Source organism: Chelonoidis abingdonii, chromosome 1 (assembly GCF_003597395.2).
Source record: "Chelonoidis abingdonii isolate Lonesome George chromosome 1, CheloAbing_2.0, whole genome shotgun sequence".
Lineage (NCBI taxonomy): Eukaryota > Metazoa > Chordata > Testudines > Testudinidae > Chelonoidis > Chelonoidis abingdonii.
The window spans coordinates 272006077-272028201 of record NC_133769.1 but is presented as its reverse complement, the minus strand read 5'-3'; the positions used below and the strand labels follow the sequence as shown (position 1 = coordinate 272028201).

The 22125-nt window shown below is 41.5% G+C and overlaps 1 protein-coding gene across 13 annotated transcripts in view; it reads right to left on the bottom strand.

Annotated features, from left to right (window-relative positions):
• Nucleotides 1–22125, bottom strand: part of DOCK9 (dedicator of cytokinesis 9) — a 334214-nt gene that overhangs the window by 268430 nt on the left and 43659 nt on the right. For 6 of the 13 annotated variants that reach the window (XM_032771454.2, XM_075061517.1, XM_032771457.2 and 3 more), the window contains exon 1: nt 20132–20360. The exons of 5 other annotated variants lie outside the window; for them this stretch is intronic. In XM_032771454.2, coding sequence (XP_032627345.1) covers nt 20132–20293 — 162 coding nt within the window. In that variant the 5' untranslated portion in view covers nt 20294–20360. Of the gene's footprint in view, nt 1–20131; nt 20367–22125 lie in introns of those variants that run through there. 2 more of the 13 variants (XM_032771465.2, XM_075061521.1) reach the window with 2 other exon arrangements.

The window sequence follows — 22125 nt, the reverse complement described above, 5'->3', positions numbered from 1 at the left end:
AAAAATATTTCTTTACAACTTGACCAGAGAACTCACGAAAGAAGAAAATTAGTGCCTGGTAAACAAACACTTCTTCACAGCTGTTTTAAAAGTTAGGAAGGAAACTGCAGCGATTTTATTTAAATTGACAAAAAAAGATTATTTTCCTGTGTAAATAAAAGCAGACAATAGTTCAAGAATGTTTAGCTGTACCTTTGCTTCTATTTTACACTGCCTCCTTTTGTTTTCACAGAACGGAAGCATAGAGCAGTTTAAACTAAAGTATACCATTACCTGAGGATGCAGCTGCCAAACAGGAATCTGTTTCATCAAGATTGACTGATTTTTATATACAAAAGATGTAATCATAATTTTAAGGTCACCCAGTTCTACTAGGCCATAATGAATTTGTAAACATTAATTTGAACAATAAAAACTTCAGAGTTAAAATGTTATCACTATTTACAGTGTACTTTTTTTTTTTTTTTTTTTTTAAACTCTTACTGATATGTCTACTTAGATCAGTCATGGCCAAAACCCTTCATTTAAAACCCAAATGGCGTTTTCTCCTGCTCAGCAGCTTCTTTTATACTTAATTAAAATTAACCCAATAGCATTCAAATAAGGAGGTTCTCTTCTGTTCCCCAAAAGAGTGGAGGAAAAATATAAGCAGCATAGTTTTTAAATAGTCTTAATTTAAAAAATACGTAAGTATTTATGAAAAAATTTATTGAACTGAACAACTATAGCTATATAGTATTAGTTTTCCATTTTTTGAAGTTTTTTTAGTTTATCATCTTCTCCATTTTCCAGTTTATACACAGATTGCATAAAAATGAATGCTGCTCTTTTAGACACTGACATTTTAAAAATCTGATATGAACAGACTGTCAGGATCCCCCCTTTGACCAGTTAACATAAATCACAGCTTAGCAGCTAAAAACATATTTCCAGTCTGTATGATCTCCCACCAGTCTTCCCAGTTCCTCTGACTAGTCAGCTTGGGACAAAACCAAACTTTAATCAATGAGGTATCTTTTTAGCAAAAAAAAAGATCAGCTAAAATGTGTAATGATTACCTGCCAACCACAGCTGTATAAATAAAGTTGTTTTTTAGATCCAAAGTTAAATTTTAAAAAGCGAGATGCCTACAAAGTGCATTTGATTTACTGAGTTTAAAGTGAAGGGTGGGATTTCAAAACATGCCTATGTAATTTAGTAACTTTCAATGAGGCCTGTGCTCCTAAAAATCACTTATATCCTTTAGAAAAAATCCCATCCAAATTGAGTTGTCATGCTCTCTTCCAGGTACTTTAATCACGGGCTAAATGGAGTAACAAGCAGCATATTAAAACAGCAGAAAATTAGCTACTATGTTATATCTAAGCCAGCAAAGAAATTATGAAATCACTTGATTTACAGCCTTAAAACATATCCCCCAACAAAATAACTTTTACCTTACAAGTAAAGGTTACTTGTATGTATTTCCTAGAACACACTTGCTAAAAATTCAGGCAATTACCAGTTAAGCCAAGATTCACCCCATGCCAACCTCAACTCTCATATCCTACCTCCTAACAAAATACCCCAAAACTCAGTCTCTTCATCTTTCCAAACACATCACAATACGCACTTGTGTTTGAAGCGCTCCCCATAGCACTGCTGCCTAGTGCAATAAGGAGGACTTAATGCACTTGGTGCCCTGGGAGCACTTTCCATCCCACTTACTTGGAGCAGATACTCTGGCTCCCTAGTGCACAAAACACTAATCTAAAACCCTCCAAAACACCAATCCCTTGGCAAGGGAGACACTAGGCTCTCCTGACTAACCTAAATGTCTCATGCACCCAGGCTCTCTACCCAACAGACAAGCAGGGGCAGCAGGTTTGTAGAAATTTTGGTGGTGCCCAGAACGCCCAGAGCCCACCCCACCCCCCACCTGCCTAAGGCTCTGGGAGGGAGTTGGGGTAGGGGGGAAGGTCTGGTGTGCAGGCCCTGGGCTCTTGGAGGGAGTTTGGGGGAGGGAGGGGTGCAGGCTAGGGGAGGGAGTTTGGAGGCCAGGGGGGTGGGAAAGGGGTGGGAGTGCAGGCTCTGGGAGAAGGTAGGGGGCACTGCACTCACTTGGGGCTCCTAGGCAGGGCAGGCCGGGGGGCCTCCATGTGCTACAACCCCCAGGCACTGCTCCCGCAGCTTCCTATTGACGCTTCCAATGAGAGGCGCTTCGGGAGGGACACACACCCACCCCACCCAGGGCCACAGAGAGGGTCCGGCAGCCATGTGGAGTAAGCAGGCAGGTAGCCACTCAGCTACACTGTGCTGCCAGTGGTGAGTGGGGGCCCCAGGCTGTTTTAAATGGCATGTGGAAAACGGGGGAGACAGATGCCCAGAGGCGGAAGGCAGGGTAGAAGGAGAGACCAGTGCTGGAGCTAGGCCTGTGGTGCTAGGAACTAGGAATATTCCTGGTGCCCAGGCACCACAGGCCCATAGAACTTGCCGCCCACGCAGACAAGCATTCTCCTATTTTCATTCTTTCACATGGATGTCTCCTTCCCACTCCCAAAAGACTTGCTCACCATGCACCCACCCACATCTGATTACTTGATGAATAAGAGCACACCATGGAGGATGGGGACTAGCAGGGATGTAGATAATGAGAATCTCATATGGGAACTTTGAGGAAGGATGGGCAACTCTGAAGAGCAGAAGAATGACAGTATTATTGGAATAAGTTCCATTATGAGGCACAGCAATGTTGATAACTAAACTTCTTCCTAGACCCAGTCCCATAATCTAGGTCAGGGTGAAAAAGATCACTAACTATTATTACCCAGCCAGTGTTAATGTCACCAACTTCCATGGCTATAAATTACATCCATCAATTTTTCTTTATTGAGATGTATTAGAATAAACGACAATGAATTAGAAAGAACAACACTGGAGAGCAGGTTAGACAAATACCTGTTAGGGATGGTCTAGGTAATACTTAATCCTGCCATGAGGGGACTGGACTTTGAGATATCATTAGTGCATACGCATGCAAGACTGGAGTTTCTTTGCATACTAGTCTCTGAAGAGCCACACACACACCCCTGGTGCCTCCTCTTGCTCCCATATGACGGCATGAAGAGTGGGATGGTCATGATCCTCCCTCAATTCCCCTGCAATTCAAAGCCAGTGTTATCTGGGGACTCCAAAAAGCAGGGATACAGGGAGGGTCTACATTGACTACATCATCTACAAGAACCACAGTCACATCAGAGTAAGTAACATTCTCTCTGAGTATGCTACTGTAGGTCACCAGCAAAACAAAGTGCTCCCTGGGTGGTAGGAGTCCAGCCATATCAAACAACTGTAGCATTGCCCTCCCAGACTCACTCACTCTCTCTAGGCTGCCATGTCAAAGTCAGAATGTTTAACAGAAATCAGTGGAGTCACTCCCCAGCCTTACACATCTGAGACTGGAATGTTCTGTGGCAGGCGGTAGATGCAGCCTGTACCCTGTGGAATGTGTCAATGTTTGGAGGAAGAGGCTTGCCAGGCAGCCAACAGCAGGTGTGCCAGAAACAGCCATAAAGAAGTGAGGAGATAATTAAAAAGCCTTGGCGCTATTAAGGTACCGTAGCACAGCTTTGACAACATACAGTGTGTGCAGTTTCTTCATTCCAAGCATCAAGCGCAGCTCAAGGAAGAAAACTGGCAAGGTTATCAACCGGCTCAAGTGAAAGTCCGAGAGGACCTTCAGGTGGAACTTTGGGTGTAATTTTAACACCATCTTGTCCTTATGGCTAGACTGCCTTATGCATCCTTCAATGAGAGCTTGGAGCTCAATGACTCCAAGCTGAAGCGATGGCCACCAAAAAGACCATTTTGATGGTAAGGTAATGTACTTAGCATTTGGTCAGTGGCTCAGAGGAGACATAAGACACAGGAAGACAAAGCTGAGATTCCACAAGGGAGTCAGGTCTGTACCCAAAGGGTAAGTAAGTATGAAAGAAGCTTGTAAGGATACTAATGGGTGTGAAAAGATTGAGCGTGACTATACCAGGCAATGACAGGCCAATATTGCTGCAAGGTGGTCTTAAGAGTAAAGGCCAGTTCAGTATGTTGTCAAGAATCTTCAGTATCAGTGCCACTACTGGATCTATTGTTTTGGTCTGCTTATACATAAAAAAATTTCCATTTGTAGGAGAAAGACTTCCTGGTGGAAGATGTCTTCCTTCGGATAACAATTTTCTGAATCTATAGGGCACAGTCTATTGATAGCACTCAACCAGCCAACATTCAAGCCATAAGGCATAACATCAGATTTTGGTTCTAGGATATTATGGGATGACTGAGCAGCTCGGGAGGTGTAGAGGAATTGCATGTATCTTGCTAGTAGGCCTGGTAGCCAAAGCTGTCATGGCCAAAAAGAAGCTATCAGGATGATCACAGTTCTATCCTATTTGATCTTGCATACTATTATGGGGATCAATGACTTCTGAGAACACCAAAGGAAAGCAGCATCTGATAATGAGTGCAAACTCATACCTCCTGTTAAGCAGAACATGCATTTGGTGTCATCTGTAAGAGACAAATCTATCACAGCAGTCCCCCAGTGACACAACATTAGCTCTGTGACAGACCATTTCAATGATCATTCCTGACTGGTCACTGCATGCCTACTTAAGATGTCTTCTATGTCATTCCTGGGCACTGGCAGGTGTAAAACCATGTGGCTTCCTGGCAAAGAGGATGATCAAGTGTCTACTTTTTTGTTTCTATTGTGCATTAATAAAATTTGGACATCAAATCCTAATAAAGAAAACAGGAAGGAGCACAAACTCTGGCAAGTAAAATGTAGAAGTATAATTAGGCAGGCCAACAAAGAATTTGAAGTAACTTACTAAATATGCAAGAACTAACAGTAAAATCGTTTTCAAGTACATCAGAAGCAGGAAGTTTGCCAAAAAGGCAGTGGGGGCCACTAGATGACAAATGTATTAAAAGCGCACTCATGGAAGGTCAGGCCATTGCAGAGGAACTAAATTAATTCTTTTGCATCAGTCTTCACTGCATAGGATGTGGGGGAGATATTCCACATCACAGCTATTTTTTTCTGGGCAACAAAACTGAAATAGTGTCCCAAATTGATGCGTCAATAGAAGTTTTAGAACAAACTGATAAACTAATGGTATTAAGTGACAAGGTCCAGATAGTGTTCACAGAAGAGTTATGAAGGAACTCAAATGTGAAATTGCAGAACTACTAATGATAGCATATCACTGAAATCAGTTTCTAAACCAGATGACTGGAAAATAGCTAGCATAATGCTGATTTTAAAAAAAAGAGATCCAGAGGAGATCATAGCAGTTCCAGGCCAGAAAGCCTAACTTCGGTACCGGCCAAATTGGCAGAAACTACAGAAAAAACAGAATTATCAGACACATATATAAACACGATTTGTTGGAGAAGTGTTGAGACATTGCACCCCATAATGCTTTATAGAAATATGCTTATGAATGTAAATATGACATCACTGGAATGTGTTTTATGCTACATATGCCATGCAACATATCTTTGCAAAGGTTATGTTCTACCGAATGTATTCATTCTATTTGTATGCATGTATCAATTTTTTTTATCTGAAGTTATGAGCGTTGGCTCTATGCTTGTATTTAAAGTGTTTGTTGTAGGAAACACATAAGACAGACTTGATCAACAGCGTGAAGGGGTTATTCAAGTAATTGGGAGTACTTAACTAACAATGAACGTTGAAAAATGCCAATCCACATCTGAGCTTTCCTGGGAACATTCAAACTAACATGTAAACAATGGCATCAGCCTGTAAAGAACTGAGTCATGCATGTGACTTGCCCATGTGACTCCAAAATTCCATCCTGTAGCTTTGATTCTGCATAGGAGAACACAGGGGGTTTCCACCCACAAGAGAGACTATATAAGGCCCTGGGAAACCCCTTCATTTTGTCGTCAGCTGGCTCAAGGGATAGCCTGTCCACCCCAAAGAAATGCCTAAAAGAAATTGGAACCAACGACAGTAATTACAGGGATGTGAGAGATTGCTGGACCCAGACTTAGGAGGAAGTCTAGTCTGTAAAAGAAGCTTATTGGAACATCTCTGAGGGAGAGATTTACCTGCATTTAGTTTCTTACTATATTAGGCTTAGACTTGCATGTTTTGTTTTATTTTGCTTGGTAACTTACTTTGTTCTGTCTGTTATTACTTGGAACCACTTAAATCCTACTTTTTATATTTAATAAAATCACTTTTTACTTATTAACCCAGAGCAAGTAATTAATTCCTGGAGGATTAAACAGCTATGCATATCTATCTGTGTTAAGAGAGGGTGAACAATTTATGAGTTTATCTTGTATAAGAGTAAAACGGATTTATTTGGGGTTTGGATTCAATTGGGAACTGGGTATCTAGGTGTTGGAGACAGGAGCACTTCTTAAACTGTTTTCAGTTAAGCCTACAGCTTTTAGGGGACATGGTTCAGACCTGGGCTTGTTTCTAACAGGCTAGTGTGTCTGGCTCCACAAGGCAAGGTACTAAAGTCCAAAGCTGCCAGGGAAAACAGGCTAGAGGTAGTCCCAGCACATTAGGTGGCAGTTCCAAGGGGGTTTCTGTGACCCAACCATCACAAGTGTGAACCCAGCTTTTGTAAAGGGAAGTCATGCTGCACCAATCTATTTGAATTATTTCAGGGAATCAGCAAGCACACAGATAAGAGTGATCCAGTTGACATAGTGTACTTGTGTTAGGGTTCCCTCCCCACTCTGAATTCTAGACTACAGATGTGGGGACCCACATGAAAGACCCAAGCTTATTTTTACTAGCTTAGATTAAAAACTTCCCCAAGGCACAAATTTTTTCTTGTTTTTGGAACGGTATTGCTGCCACCACCAAGTGAGTTAGACAAAGATTTAGGAAAAGGACCACTTAGAGTTCCTATTTCCCCAAAATACCCCCCCAAGCTCCTTTACCCCCTTTCTTGAGGAGGCTTGAGAGCAAACAAGGTGAGCACAGACCAGCCCTTTGCGCTTTTAGGACACTAAAAACCAATCTGGTTTTTAAAAGCAGAACTTAATTATAAAGAAAAAGTAAAAACACCTCTGTAAAATCAGGATGGAAGGTAATTTTACAGGATACTCATTTAAAAACAGACGATTTCCCTCTAGGCAAAATTTTAAGGTTACAAAAAAACCAGGAATAAACCTCATCTTAAACCAGGGAAAATTTACAAGCTAAAACAAAAGATAATACAACACATTCTTTTTATTACTTACAATTTGTAGTTTTAGATGCTTAGTTTAGGTATGGCTTTAGGAGATATATTTTTCCTGTCCTGATTCCTCACTATCCCAGAGAGAACACACAAAGAGAGCACAAACAAAAACCTTCTCCCACAGATTTGAAAGTATTTTCTCCCCTTATTGGTCCTTTTAGTCAGGTGCCAACCAGGTTATTTGAGCTTCTTAACCCTTTACAGGTAAAGGAAGGATTTTATGCTACCCTTAGCTGTATGTTAATGACAACTTGGATTTTCAGAAAGCATTTCACAGGATCCCTCACAAAAGGCTCTTAAAGGAATCTAAGTAGCCACAGGAGAAGAGGAAAGGTCCTCTCATGGATCAGTAATTGCTTGAAAGATAGGAAACAAAGAGTAGGATAAATGGTCAGTTTTTACAATGAAGAGGTGAACAGCAGAGTTCCCCAAGGATCCTTGTTGAGACCTGTCCTGTTCCACATATTTATTATTTGGAAAAGGGGGTGAAACAGTGAAATGGCAAAGTTTGCAGATGATACAATATCATTCAAGAGTTAAGTCCAAGGGAGTTAGAGGGATCTCAAAAGTGGGTGACTGGGTGATAAAATGGCAGATAAAATTCAATGCTGATAAGTGCAGAGTGATGCACACACAAGAATCCCCATTAAACACTGTGACATTACACCCCATGTTCTTTATGGAAATATGCTTATGATATGAATATGGCATAACAGATATATTTTATGCAAGACAGGTCTTGAAAGGTAATCACTGGAAAGGTTATTGACCATGTAACAATTACAACTGTGTGTATATTTGTGAGACACCCACCAGACAACAGGCTATCAGCATTGATGGGCCATTAGGAATAAACAATAAGACTGACTATACTAATCTCTCCCCTTCCTGAGAGGCGTCCTGGGATGTAGCTGTGACACTACTAGGTCAGGTCCTGTCACCTGGTACTAAACATTATCTTGGACTTCTAGTAATTTTCCAGTAAAAGGAAGGGGAGGTCAAGACTGGGAAACAAAAGATTCCTGCCTTATGTAAATCTTATTTAAGGATGGGGAATAAGGCAAACAGGGCTCTTCTCCGTTGCCTTCCTGCCCAAAAAAAGACAGACTGCTGAAAGTACCTGAAGTGACAACGGAACTGAGCAGTGGGAAAGGAAAGGGCTGAGTTCAGACTAAAACAGGAGTCTAATCTGTAAAGACAAATAACTGGAATTATTAGCTACAGAAATTCGGCAACTTGCCTGAAACAACATTTAGGGTGAGATTACTTCTTGAAACCAGACTCTTAAAGATCTTAAGCTTAGCGTAAGTGTTTTGTTTTATTTGCTTGGTAATCTGCTTTGTTCTGCTTGCTATCTTTTATAATCACTTCAAATAGACCTTTTATAGTTAATAAACTTATTTCTTGTTTATAACATAACGCAGATTGTGTAGTTGTGGGCATGGGAGGTAAGAAGTTGTGCATCTCTCTCTCTCTCCACATTGAGGGAAAGGGTGAATTTTTATGACATTGTGCTGTGCAGATCTTTCTATACAGCTCAAGACAATATTATTTGGGGTTTACATCTCCACAGTGGATATTCACGTTAGTGTTGGCTCAATCCTCTTACACAGATCTGACTACAGTCTGACTGGATCCAGGCAGGAGTAGGGCTGCGTCTGGGTCCAGGCTGCCCCTGGGTCCAGGCTGCCCCGGCTGTGTTTGGCCCAGGGTAGTGGCTCCTCCCCCAGTCAGTCCCCAGGCAGGTTCCCTGAGTGCCTGCACAGCGCTAACTGGGAACTTAAGTGGACACTATTGTTGAATAATATCACTTTTTTTTATTTCAGAAGAAAGTGTTCACACAGAAAGTCATTCCAGAATAGCTATAGCCAATTGATTGGCACAGCTATAGTGGAATATGCCAATTTCCCCCCACGTAGACAAGCCCTTAGTCCTTCTGACATCCCAGTGTATTCAGATGCACCAGGGACTCACAAGTATTACTGTCACTAGACTTTATGCTGAAGATGACAATCAACAATATCTAAAGCTTATAATACTGTTGAGTTAACAGGTTATATTAAGGCATTTGGAATTAGTTGAGAATTTTACTTTGTGTAAGAATTAGGTTGGCAGATTTTTTGACTGTTTTAGTAGATATCATACCTGATCCTGCTTTTGAAAAGTTATCTAATTCATCACATTCACAGCCTAGGCATGCAACCTTTGAGAATCCATGAGAGGACATGGCCAGTATTCCCTCTCACATCTAGGGAATCTCGCATTCAAAAATTAAGTAACATAGTGGTGTTCACATTAAAAATGTTTTTCCACTGCAGACTGAATTGAAAGATTCTTGAATACTGATTAACCAAGTCCTTTAGAGGACGAAGTCATAGTATATAAGCTACATTATAGATCTTTAAAATCTGACAACTTATCCCAATGCTTTTATTACCAAGCAGCAATTTTAAAGATTAAGTGCTGAACAGAACTGAAAAAGATTGAAACTAGTATAGCAGCACAGAAAGCAGTTCAAGCATACTGAAAGTTACAGGTGTCACATTGCTTCCTGCAGTTTTCATTCTGAATATTTTTTCCAGTGCTGATTGAAATTTATTAAATATTTTAGATGTTTTTCTATATTTTCATATATACTGTATTCTGTGTTATAACTGAAATCAGTGTGCATTATTTATTACAAATATTTGCACTGTAAAAATTATCAAGAAATAGCATTTTTCAGTTCACCTCATACAAGTACTGTTGTGCAATCTCTGTCATGAAAGTGCAACTTACAAATGTAGAATATTTTTGTTATATAACTGCACTCCAAAACAATACAACGTAAAATATTAGAGCCTAGGAGTCCACTCAGTCTTACTTCTTGGTCAGCCAATCGCTAAGACAAACAAGTTTGCTTACATTTACAGGAGATAATGTTGCCCTCTTATTATTTACAATGTCGTCTGGAAGTGAGGACAGGCATTCGCTTGGCACTTTTGTAGCCAGAATTGCAAAGTATTTATGTGCAAGATATACCAAACATTCGCATGCCCCCTCATGCTTCAGCCATCATTCCGGAGGACGTTTCTATGCTGATGATGCTCATTAAAAAAACGCGTTAAATTAAATTTGTGACTGAACTCCTTGGGGGAGAACTGTATATCCCTTGCTCTGTTTTACTCACATTCTACCATGTATTTCATGTTATAGCAGTCTCACATGATGACCCAGCACATGTTCTTCATTTTAAGAACGGTTTTCACTGCAGATTTGACAAAACGCAAAGAAAGTACCAATGTGAGATTTCTAATGATAGCTACTGCACTTGATCCAAGGTTTAAGAATCTGAAGTCTTAGAAAATCTGAGAGAGACAAGGTGTGGAGCAAGCTTTCTGAAGTCTTAAGAGCAACATTTTAATGTGGAAACTACAGAACCCAAACCACCAAGAAAGAAAACCAGCCTTCTTCTGGTGGCATCTGACTCGGATAATGAAAATGAACACGAATTGGTCTGCACTGTTATAGATTGTTATTGAGCAGAACCCAAAACCAGCATGGATGCATATCCCCTGGAATGGTAGTTGAAGCTTTTAGATCAATCTTTAGCGCATCTGGCGCGTAAATATCTTGCAACACCGGCTACAACAGTGCCATGAGAATGCCTGTTCTCACTTTCAGGTGACAGTGTAACCAAGTGAGCACCATTATCTCCTGAAAATGTAAACAAGCTTGTTTTTCTGAGCGATTGGCTGAACAAGAAGTAGGACTGAGTGGGCTTGCAGGCTCTAAAATTTTACACTTATTTTTAATACAGTTTATTTTGTATGTAATTCTACATCTCTAAGTCCAACTTTCATGATAAATAGGTTGCACTACAGTACTTGTATTAGGTGAATTTAAAAATATTTTGTTTTTTTACAGTGCAAATACTCATAATCAAAAATAAAGTGAGCACTGTACACTTTGTATTCAGAGATTATTTTGTTGTCAAGGGATAGCAGACCAAGTGCAGAAAGGCATTGAGACTCACGGCTTGTCTATACTTGGATGGGATATGACAAAGAAAACAGCATAGACAAGCCCACAGTTAGTAAGAATACCAATACAGAACTTCAATAAATAATTGGATATTAAGGAGGAATTCTGAAATATAGTCTAAGACTTTCCAAGTACACCTCTACCCCGATACAATGCCACTCGATATAACATGAATTCAGATATAACACGGTAAAGCAGCGCTCCAGGGGAGCATGGCTGCACACTCGAGCAGATCAAGGCAAGTTCGATATAATGTGGTTTCACCTATAACGCGGTTAGATTTTCTGGCTCCTGAGGATAGCGTTATATCAGGGTAAAGGTGTATAGATGACAGCATGGAAACAGATATAAATCAAAGAGTGGAGGGAGACAAAGGGAGTAATTGGGTTAAGCAAAACAAAGACCAAAAAGTGGAGAAAGGTGAGATGAAATGAAAGATGTAGGCAATGGACACATATGAAGAACTTTAAAGGCAAATAATTGAGTAAAATTATTTAATACTTCCCCTTTGGCTTCTTTAAAAAATAAAAAATGGTTTCTTTCCGTGAAGCTTAATATGAACTAAAATTAAAACCAGTGCTTAATATTTAGTAAATGGACCTTTTCATTGAAGCAACTGCATTATGGAAAAAGGCAGGAAGACCCAAATTGATGAAAATCCACATTGTGATCTTTAATATTATCTGGGGTTAATGTAAAATCCCCTGGGCTAAATTATTTGTATTGATTTGGCCATGAGGCCCTACTGAGTTCTTCCTGCAGATCCTGAGCCTGGAGGCAAGACCCCAGAGGAAAGTGGTGTGTTGAAAATACTCATGGCCCAAAGGGAAGAACAAGTATTTTAATAGGAAGGTTGATAACAATGTGCAGACACACACTAAATCAACTCATGCAAGTAAATTTCCATCCTATCTCCAGATTACCTTAATTTTTTGTAGACAATGGAAGAGCAGAGCCACTTCTGATTTAACACTAGGTGGAGACCTCCTGACTGCTTCAGCACCATAGATACTAGAGAAAAGAGACGCCTGCAGAGTACACCTGGTCCAGGACTTTTAGTTACTCCCTCGCCATTTCATTGTTATACAACTGTGCAAACAGACTTCTCCCAAAACAAAGAGCTACTTCCTAAAGACTATCCATTCATGGAAGTTTTCAAATACTGTTCATGCAGGGGAATCAAAGTCCTTACTGCTTTATTCTTACATTGGGGAGGGACCTACTACCAGGGCCATCCTTAGGCATAGGCAACATAGGCAGCTGCGTAGGGCACCTGAAAATTTGGGGCACCACTGGGTCTTAGTGTCCACCCTCTTCTTTTCCTATCCCTGTTCTGACCCTTCCTGCAGGCTCCCACAGATGGCTGCTCTAGCCTGGTGAGTCTTCCTTGGGAGGGAATCTAGTAGTTAAAAGTGAAAAAACCTCCAGCCTGCCAGACCTATTAGCACAACATTGAAACTGTTTTTAGGGGGGGGGTGGGGGGGGGGCGGTGGGGGGAGGGGGGTGGTGGGGTGGGGGGGGCGGGGGGATGGTGGGGGGTGCGTGGTGGGGGGGGGGTTTAGATTGTGGGGGGGGGGGAGGTGGGTGGGGTGGGGTGGGGGGGGGGGGGGGGGGGGGGGGGGGGGTGGTGGGGGTGGGGGGGGGGGGGGGGGGATTGGTGGGGGGGGAGGGTGGGGGGGGGGGGGGGGGGGGGGGGGGGGGGGTGGGGGGGGGGGGTGTTGGGGAGGGGGTGGGATGGGGGGGGGGGGGGGGGGGGGGGGGGGAGGGGAGGTGGGGGGGGGGGTGTGGGGGGGGTGTGGGGAGGGGGTGGGGGGGGTGGGGGTGGGGGGGGGGGGGGGTGGGGGGGGGGGGGGGGGGTGGGGGGGGGGGGAGGGGGGGGGGGCGGGGGGGGGGGTGGTGTGGGGGGGGGGGGGGGACCGCGCAAAGAGGGCGAGTTGGCGAAAGCTAGGAGGAAGGATGGGGGTACGACTGAGAAAATTGAATTGAGCACTTAAGAAGAATTCGCATAGATATGTAAGAGCATGGAAAATGCAGGGTGGGATAACACCCGAATATGAGCACTTGGTAAACTCGTGAGTTATGGATAGTTGTGTCCGTGGCATGAATCGAAGTTGTGGGGGATCTTATCGCTTAGTCCTGTGACTGTTGATGTGTCACGCAGGTTATTAGTGCTGATCGCGCTATCGTTGGCGACCTTATTAAGAGGGGAGTGGCTTGGTTTCGCTGGTTTACCGCAGAACTGGCTGATATGGGAGTGTAGGGTAGATCCGTGGGGTGAAATATGTGTGTCAGGGGAGTGGGGGATTCGCGATGGTGCAATTTTGAAGAGTGACAGAGAAATCAGTTGGAGCAGATGCCGCGGCAGCCAGGTGGGCGAGTGTGTCAGAGGTATGAAGAGATGCGTGTCGGTCAGGTAGTTTACGCACGGTACGATAATGGAGAGTGATAGGAGTAAAGTAAATAGAGGATTTAATAAATTTGAGAGGCAGGGGACAAGATTGCTCTGGGCCCAATTTTGGAGGGGCGCCAAATTGTGTAACCATCTGTCTAGGAATAGAGTTTGAGCGATGTGGGATGGGGGGGGGGCAGGTTGAAGGTCCGAGGGGGACGAGAACGTAGAGGGAATTGGAGGGGCAGTTTTCACTAAATGAAAGTCGTGCAAGGGAAGTACGATTGTTGCAAGGGGCGCTTGTCAAGAGGGGTGGTTGTGTGCCAGATGGTATTTGCACGTGGAAGGTTGTTGCAGAAGAACAGGCGTCTGCGCGGCTCATGCTCTGGTGAGCAGACAGGGAAGGAGCGCGAGAGATTCCAAAGCGGGGCTGATCTCGTAATCGTGAAACCAAAGGTCGGAGAAGCCAGAAGCCGAGGCATTGTGAAGAACACTGGGAAAGTTGGTGTGGACGTGGCTGAGAGAGGGAAGCGTAACGACCTGTAGAGAAGCTTGGATAAGGGGGGTGTCACAAGAGTGTGGAGATGTGGTGCGGAGATAGCAAAGCGTGAGGGCGTCGATGGAGGGGTGAACTCTGGGCGAGTTTTGAGAAGAGCATGCTTCTGCGAAGAAGTAATGCCAGACAGGTATAAATGGACGGACATGTGCCAGAAATTAGTGTTTGCTTATCAGAGTGTACGGAAGCCTTGTAGCTTACTTGGGTTGTTACTAGTAGTTAGTCGAGAAGATCTGGGCAACGTTGCTTGTAACTTGGGTTAGATGGTTTGGAGTCCAACTAAGGTTCGCGGTGCCGTAGCGGGTGTAGAGCGATGTGCACGGCTAACCTAGGTAGGAGTCAGGGTTGGCTGGGGGGTCTTGCGATACGTGCTGTGGTTTGAGATCTCGAATGTACTAGACATGTTAGGCAGAAGGCCGTGGAACTGAGAACACCGCCTAATTGTTTGAAGTGGTTAGGGGAGAGCAGGTACCTTAAAGGGGTAGGTGTTGTAAGCTGGAGGAGTAGGAGAAGTTGGGAGGACCCACTCTATAACAAAGGCTAAGTTATGAGATATCATTTTTAAATACTACCCGCGCCAATTTTGACGTACAAATACACCCAAAGTTAGGCCTAATAATAATGATTCGAGCAGGTTTCCAAGAGTGGTAGTTCCTGCCTAGCAGTTCAGATGCTAAACCAGCACATAGACAAGGAAACTAATTTTAGCACAGTTCTGTCGATCAGAAGCATACCAGTACAGAGTATTATCTCCAGCACACACAATTCTTTGGAGAGTTATATATACTCTGTTGTCGGTGCAAGGTTAGGAAACCCACAACTCCGAATTAGTTCTAGCTGCTATAACTAAAGTTGTATATAGGACTCATTATGTTCCTTACTAAAATATTAATGTGGTTTTACTCAGAGTATACTTGATAAGTATATAAATGACAGGAGCATTTAACTACAACTAGCAGACAGTTGTGCATTAATGAATAGTGTTATCTAGACAGGAGAAATGTCTCTAGTACTATATCAGGCACAATACGTACTAGTTTAAAATTTGCTTAAAATTCATCTGTGAAGTGGTGAAGATTATAAATCACATTCTTAAAAATGGCTTGATAGAGTTTTAGTTTTTTTGGATGACAATCATCGTTTAGCCTTAAATGCGTGGACCTTCAGACATACAGTTTTTTTTTAATACAACCTTCAAAGACCTCCCTAATCAAACAACATTTTAAGTTACTATAGTTTAAAAAAAAAAGATAGTGCTTCCAAAGTCTTCCTATCCTTTTGTCCAGTCCCTTCACACCGCTTCCCCACTCCCCATGAAGAGAGCCCTTAAAGGGACAACAGTCCTTCGCTTCCGAGATAGCTGGAGCTAAAAGATTTCCCTTTCTTTACTTCTGACTATCCGATGAAATAGTTTTAGAGAACCCTGCCAGCAAAATCAGTACCTTAGTAAGGAATGTAAAATCTGTTATACTTAAATCTTTGGAAACACATTTTTTAAAGTTTGGTGAAAATTTCATACCATGCTTCTTGTTATTGGAGACACACAAAGAAATGACCTTCCCTTTTTTCTAAAAGCAATGACATTGTTATCACATTAAACCTCTCTGATTTAATTTAAAAATTAATGTCTTTGTTTCAGATTTAATATATGTAGTATCTGGAATGCTGGCTTAAGGTTTGAGTACATTTAAAATATAAATTCAGCTTAGAAATACTGATTAAGAAAACGTAAAACAGAAGAGCTGCATCATGTATTCCATTATATGTAATGTTGTATTCAGCAGGACAGCTGACTCACCCTTACTATGAAGTTTTTGCAAATAAATCTGACAAACTTCAAGGCATATCAAAACTGTGACTGACACTTTTTATTCCCAAATTTTAGTGCTTTTAATTAGGTACTTTCTTCATGTCCATTCTGCATGAGGAAGAGGGTATGGGAGTCTCTGCGGGGAACTGTGACTCTCCGACACCATGAGGCAGGCTGGGCATCTCATTATCCTTTGCTGTCTCATCCCTCCTCCCCCAGGCTGTGAGCTTGGGCTGCCATCCGGCATAGGAGCACCAGTTTAATAATACTGCGTAGGGCCCCATAAATCCTAAGGACGGCCCTGTCTACTAGCATCCACTGTTGTCACTGTGACAAAACTATATCTCAGAAGTACCTGACCTGCCTTGAAATAACTAGAGCAAGGAAGGGAAAGAAAAACTGCTGCAGGAGGGAGCAATGCTTGGTGGCAGTTGTCTATCAACAGCTAAAGGACAGAGCTACCTAAACCAGAGCCAAGAAGCAACTGTTTAAATTCCAGATCAGGGTTCTCTGTAAAAGTCTTATTTCAATTATTTAATCTAAAATTAATGGTATCTCAAGAATACTATAGACCACCCAATCCCCTAAACAAAGAAAATGGGATGGTTTGCATTTCAAACATACATCCTAGCAGACAAGTTACTCTTGAGAAAATATCCATCTGTTGTGCTGCAAGGCAAGTAAAGGGAAAAGATGATACTGTAAAGTGATGCCTTGCTAATCTGTTGTAGTCCTACCTATCACCTCCGTGATAGGAACCCAGTAGCCTCTCCCTTCCAAACACAACTCTTAAACATGATTCTTGAGGGCTGGAAAGTCAAATTCTTCTCCCAAAAGTAATCTGCATTTAGAGAAAATGGTACAGATTTTCATTCAATCTGTGATCCTAGAATTTAAAATTTAACTATTTCTTCTTGCATGAGTTTTGTAAACTAAATTATCTTTGTTGCAGAGTGAGCTGCACCTCTGTCCCCTTCCTGGTCTCACTGAGGTGTCAAGCTTCATGCCTTTACCTCTCCTAGGGCAGAATTATTCATTTCTCCCGCTTTTAGACCAAGCACTTGGCTATTGTATTCTGTATACCATGCTGCTTAACAAGCAGATCCAACTAGTTTCAGCACCTGCTGTTCTTCCCTTCCATAACCAGTGATATATACAGTGACCAGACAACCTTCTAAAAAAACAACTATTTTATTTACCAAAAATTAGAAGAAAGCATAAAATGATGAGGATTTTAAAATAAAAGAATCTACAAGCATTTCTTATACCTCAGGTTTGGCATCCTCTGATGATCTAAACTAGCTAAGCTTCTTCAGACACCCATGTGGGTGTTCGTGTGTTAGTCTGGTTTTCCAGAATAGCTCTCCTAACAGCTACCTCCCTGTTTGGGGGTGTCCTTTTTACCCAGACAGAGGTCCTTTGTTCTTGTCAATTCCTGGGCTTTTACCCTTCTGCACCACACCAACCCAGTAAGCTCAGCAGGAGATCAGTAGTGGGCCAGCCTTTAGGATGGGTGACTGCCCAAGGAGCCATGGTTGAGGGGCACCATGCGACAGCACAGAGATGAACACTGCCGGTGTGGGGTCAGAAACTGCTCCTAGCTGGCAGAGGGGCACCACATTGGAGCCACCCACATTTTTCCCTGCTTCCTCCCAAAGCAGGAATATGGGGAGGAGGGGAAGGAGGGCAGTGATGCACAGATACTGCTCCCCCACGCCTAATGTTCCTCTGTGTCCCTGTAGGGCAGTGAAAGGTGGGAGCAAGGAGCAACACCAGGGCTCCCAGCATCCAAGACACTTTCCCCACCTGCGCTGTAAGGCATGAGGAGCTGCTGCTCTCCTGCCCTCTCCTTACACAGACCAGGTGGAGAAAGTGACCTGGATGCAGGGAGCCCTGATGTTGCTCCTCACTCCCCACCTCAGAGCCTCTTACGGGTATGCAGAGAAGCAGTGTTTCGCGTGGGAGCGAGCAAGCAGCAATGACAGCTGCTCCATTCATCCAAGTCAGTTTCCCGATGGGGGCGCAGGAAGGGGGTACAGGAGTTAGGGGTACAGGGGGCACAGTGCAAGGGTTACAGGCAATGGGGGGCACCACACCCACAGGGGCACCAAAATATAAGTTCATCTAGGGCACCATTTTACCTAAGGCTGGACTGCAAGCCAGACACCTCAAAGACAATTGCTCTCCCACTGTTTCATAAACCTGAAGTGTTTACCATGGGGTCATTTAACTTGAGCCACTATTTCCTTCCTGCTTGTTTCCTTACAGCCTGTTAAATTAAACCAATTTATTCATACAGTTAATATCCCAATAACTAGGTCAACATACAGTATTCAAAAATTAGATCAGCTCCATGTCTGTCACATAAATATCACCATAATTGCAACAGCAGGCAAGTAAATTTTGTGCCTAATCTGACCCATTTATATGCCAATTTTGTAAGGCTGAATTAAACCAATATCAACTGAACCCTGGGACAATAGCAGCTGGAACAAAAAATTACCAAATAAAACAAAGGAATAGGTGACAATGTAAATGCAATACAAGAAATTTTCATTCTAGTCCTCAAGTTATGAAAGCTCATCCCTGCCTTATATTATTTTTGCTATATCTCTGCACACTCACGTATGTGGATTTATATAACTAATCTGAGTTAACTGCAGTTTAAGGATTTTTGTTTTTATGGCTTTATTTTGTACTCTTAATACTGGTTTTAGGGCAAGACAAACTGATTTTTTACAAGTCAGCAAATAATTTTTTTTAATAATGTTTAATTAGTTGTGGAATGAGACCAATGGTTTAAAAATGGCTGACAGAGAGGATCTGATTGAGGCAGTTTAAGGAAGCCATTCTTTTTATGTCAGCTTTTACTTACATACACACACATTTTCAAAATATACAGTAACTACTAAAGGCAGAGGATATATTTTCTAAAGTACTCAATGTATGTGAGGAGAATGGTCAAAATTTTCAGCATCTATTCCTATCTTCAGAAAGCCCCTATTCCCTGCATCAGATTAAGTCTTTTGTTATAGTCAGAACGTAGGAAGAAAAAAGGGCCAAGATGAGTATTAAAAAAATTGAGACTTTATAAAAAAAAAAGTCAAGCATACCGTTGAATTTCTACAATGCCCTGATGAAAGCATGAGCTCTCCTTAATTGCAGCTAGTCTCAATCTAAACATGTCCCTCAACACCCACCCACCCAGCTCTTCTATCCAGCTTGTCAGCGACAGAGAAGCTAATATGAGTGGTGCATGCAGCATTTAAAATAACCTTACAAATCTACCAAAAATCATTTTGTGAATTGGTCAGCAACTGGTGCCCACTTCCACCCCCTTGGGTCCGGATGCAATACATCTGACGCATGTGTGTGTCACCAGTCTGGGGAGTATGAAGATAGGCTTTGAGGTGAGACTGTTTCCTGTGTATCAGACAACACCTAGAAAGCCTCAGAAAAACCCAGAAGACATTTAGAAAGCAATTAGTTATCCCATAAAGAGTTTTCTTTAGCATATTCTCCTACCCCTTTCACCAGTTTAGTTTACTATAGTAGTGTATTTCCTAAAAAAAAAAAAAAAAAAAAAAAAAAGTGTAAGCAAATACACTGAAACGCAACTTAAATAGTGATATAAAAAAAAAAAAAAAAAAAAAAAAAAAAAAAAAACACCCACTCCTAGTAAGTTCATGTGAAAATGAAAAATTTAAACCTGCATTAGGGTTTTTCTAGCATATCAATAGTAATAAGGTTTCTTTCTTTTTCCAAATATTAGAGTAATCTGTCTTGGTCATTTAAAGTAAGATACGTACCTTATAAGATCTAACAGCAGCAAATTGCAGTCTATGGGCACATGTAAACACTATCAAGAGTCAAAGCTTCTTCAAAACTATATCAGTACAAATCTATAAAACGTTTAAGCTTTTGTATCTATGCTTGTATGCACACGTGTAATGCACGACATTCCTGCAAGTGCATAGTCTACAATATTAAGTTCATTTTATACAATAGATATTACATACACATTATCATGTGGATTTTTAATTTCACTCACTAATAAAAACTATATTAAATAAGTCAGTATTTACCAGGGATGAATGAATCAATAGTCCTGAATCCTCATTGGTCAAACTGTGTGCTGTATATTCAAGGGCATTATTTTCTCCTTGATGTTTGCAAATATAAGCACAGTTTCTTTCAAAAACTGTACGAATGCCTTTAAACAGAACCACACTAGTAGTGCAACCCATTCCAAATGTGTTGATTTTGCATTTCTAGCAACCCTGGCTCCATTTGCAGAATTTCTTCCTTTGCTCCACAGGAACAATTATCCTTCGTACCATCTTCAGGTCCAGGATCAAGTACCTCACTGAAATAAAAGCCTCCAGCTACTATAATGCAAACCTGTTTAGTTAAACAGGAGGCTGCCAAAAATCCAGTCTTAGACAATAAAATAGGAGAGTGATGGAAAAACAAAATGACAGCTCAGCTGTAAAATTCTCTCAAATAGGATGCTCTCACCATATGCTATTACTGTATGATACAGCTGAAAAAGTATTCTATATAGTTTAAAAATAGCTTCTGATTCCTGTTTTTCAAAGATCTTCAGAACATATCCAAGACAAAAAAAACTGCGAAGATAGTGCTGCAGTTTCTGCAGCTAGCCACAAAGAACCTTCATCTGCTGCAAGAAAGAACTCTCCCAGAATGCTTAGCACAGAGTTCGTACTAGCAAACGCTTCTTTACTTAACCTAAATATGCTTTTTTGTTATTTAATACTGCCCCTCAAAACTGATGAGGAGCAAAAAAAAGTCAAGTGAGGAAAATCATTAGACTACAGCTGCTATGGAAACACATTACTTGTTACAGTATAAGCCTATTTCAAACAAGCCTATGCCTGAATGGATAATAGCTAGCTGATAGCTATCCACAAGGGAACAGAAGATTGACAAGTCTTTTCACTTCTCTCCTTCTTCATATGACAAACAGTAAGTTCCAGGGTTGCTGGAACAATTTATATAATGAGGATGCTGAGATTCATTGAAACAAACTGTAAACCCTGTATCTGACGGAAACCACTTCAAGCTAGCGGATGTTGCCACACCCCTAACTTCAGCACCTATGGTAAATTCCCATCTACTAGAAAAATGACTGTTTAATTCTCAATGGCTAACAGTCAATAGCCATGCAAAAAAAGACCATGGCCAAATGATTATCTAGTTCTGATTAACATGCACTTCTGAAACAAAAATATAGTATGAAATTTTAAGTACGTACACAAAATTCTTGGTTACATAATGCATCATATCCACATTTAGAGTCCTAACACAATTTCATCATGACAGTCACTCTGATCCATAACCTGTTTTGGTGTCTTTATGAATGATAATGTGTAAATGCCCTTAAATGATGCTGAAAATCAGAAAAGTTGTTCTTACATACATCACCTGTTTTATGTAATTTTCACTAGCTGAAAATGGAGGTGGGTGTATTAGAAATCAAAATAAAACACGCATTGAAATGTGAAGTGAATCTCAAAATTACTGTATGTCAGACTCAAGATCATTTTATGTTAGTCTGTGAAAAAAGAGCAAAATGTTTTTAATTTTGAATTAAAAGCTATGGATTTTATCCTGAAACTGAAGGAAAGCTTGTAGTTTGAACAGCTGAATAAGGGACTGTTGAGGCTTTTAGCACTAAGAAGGCATGAGAGTTGGTTCTCATTTTTAGTATCTCACAGGTAGCTGAGGCTTTTGTTAACACCTGTGAGGTGGGGGTAGGAATGGGGGAGGGAGGTACACCAAGAAATTCATCTTTTTCCCCCCTTTGTAGAGGCAGGTAAGGGGACTGAATTCTTATTCTACACCTCAGCAACTAATGGTTCCCACTGCACCCAAACCAAATATCCAAAAATTAATGGCACATTAGTTTGATGTTTCTGCTAAAAATTGATACATAGTGAAATAGTTAATGTTGATATGTAAAGATATTTTTCAATTTTTTCCAGCAGGTGACTCAGGCTCTGCCGAGGCCGAGGCCATGTCACCTGACAGATATAAAAAACATGTCTAGAGCAGGGGT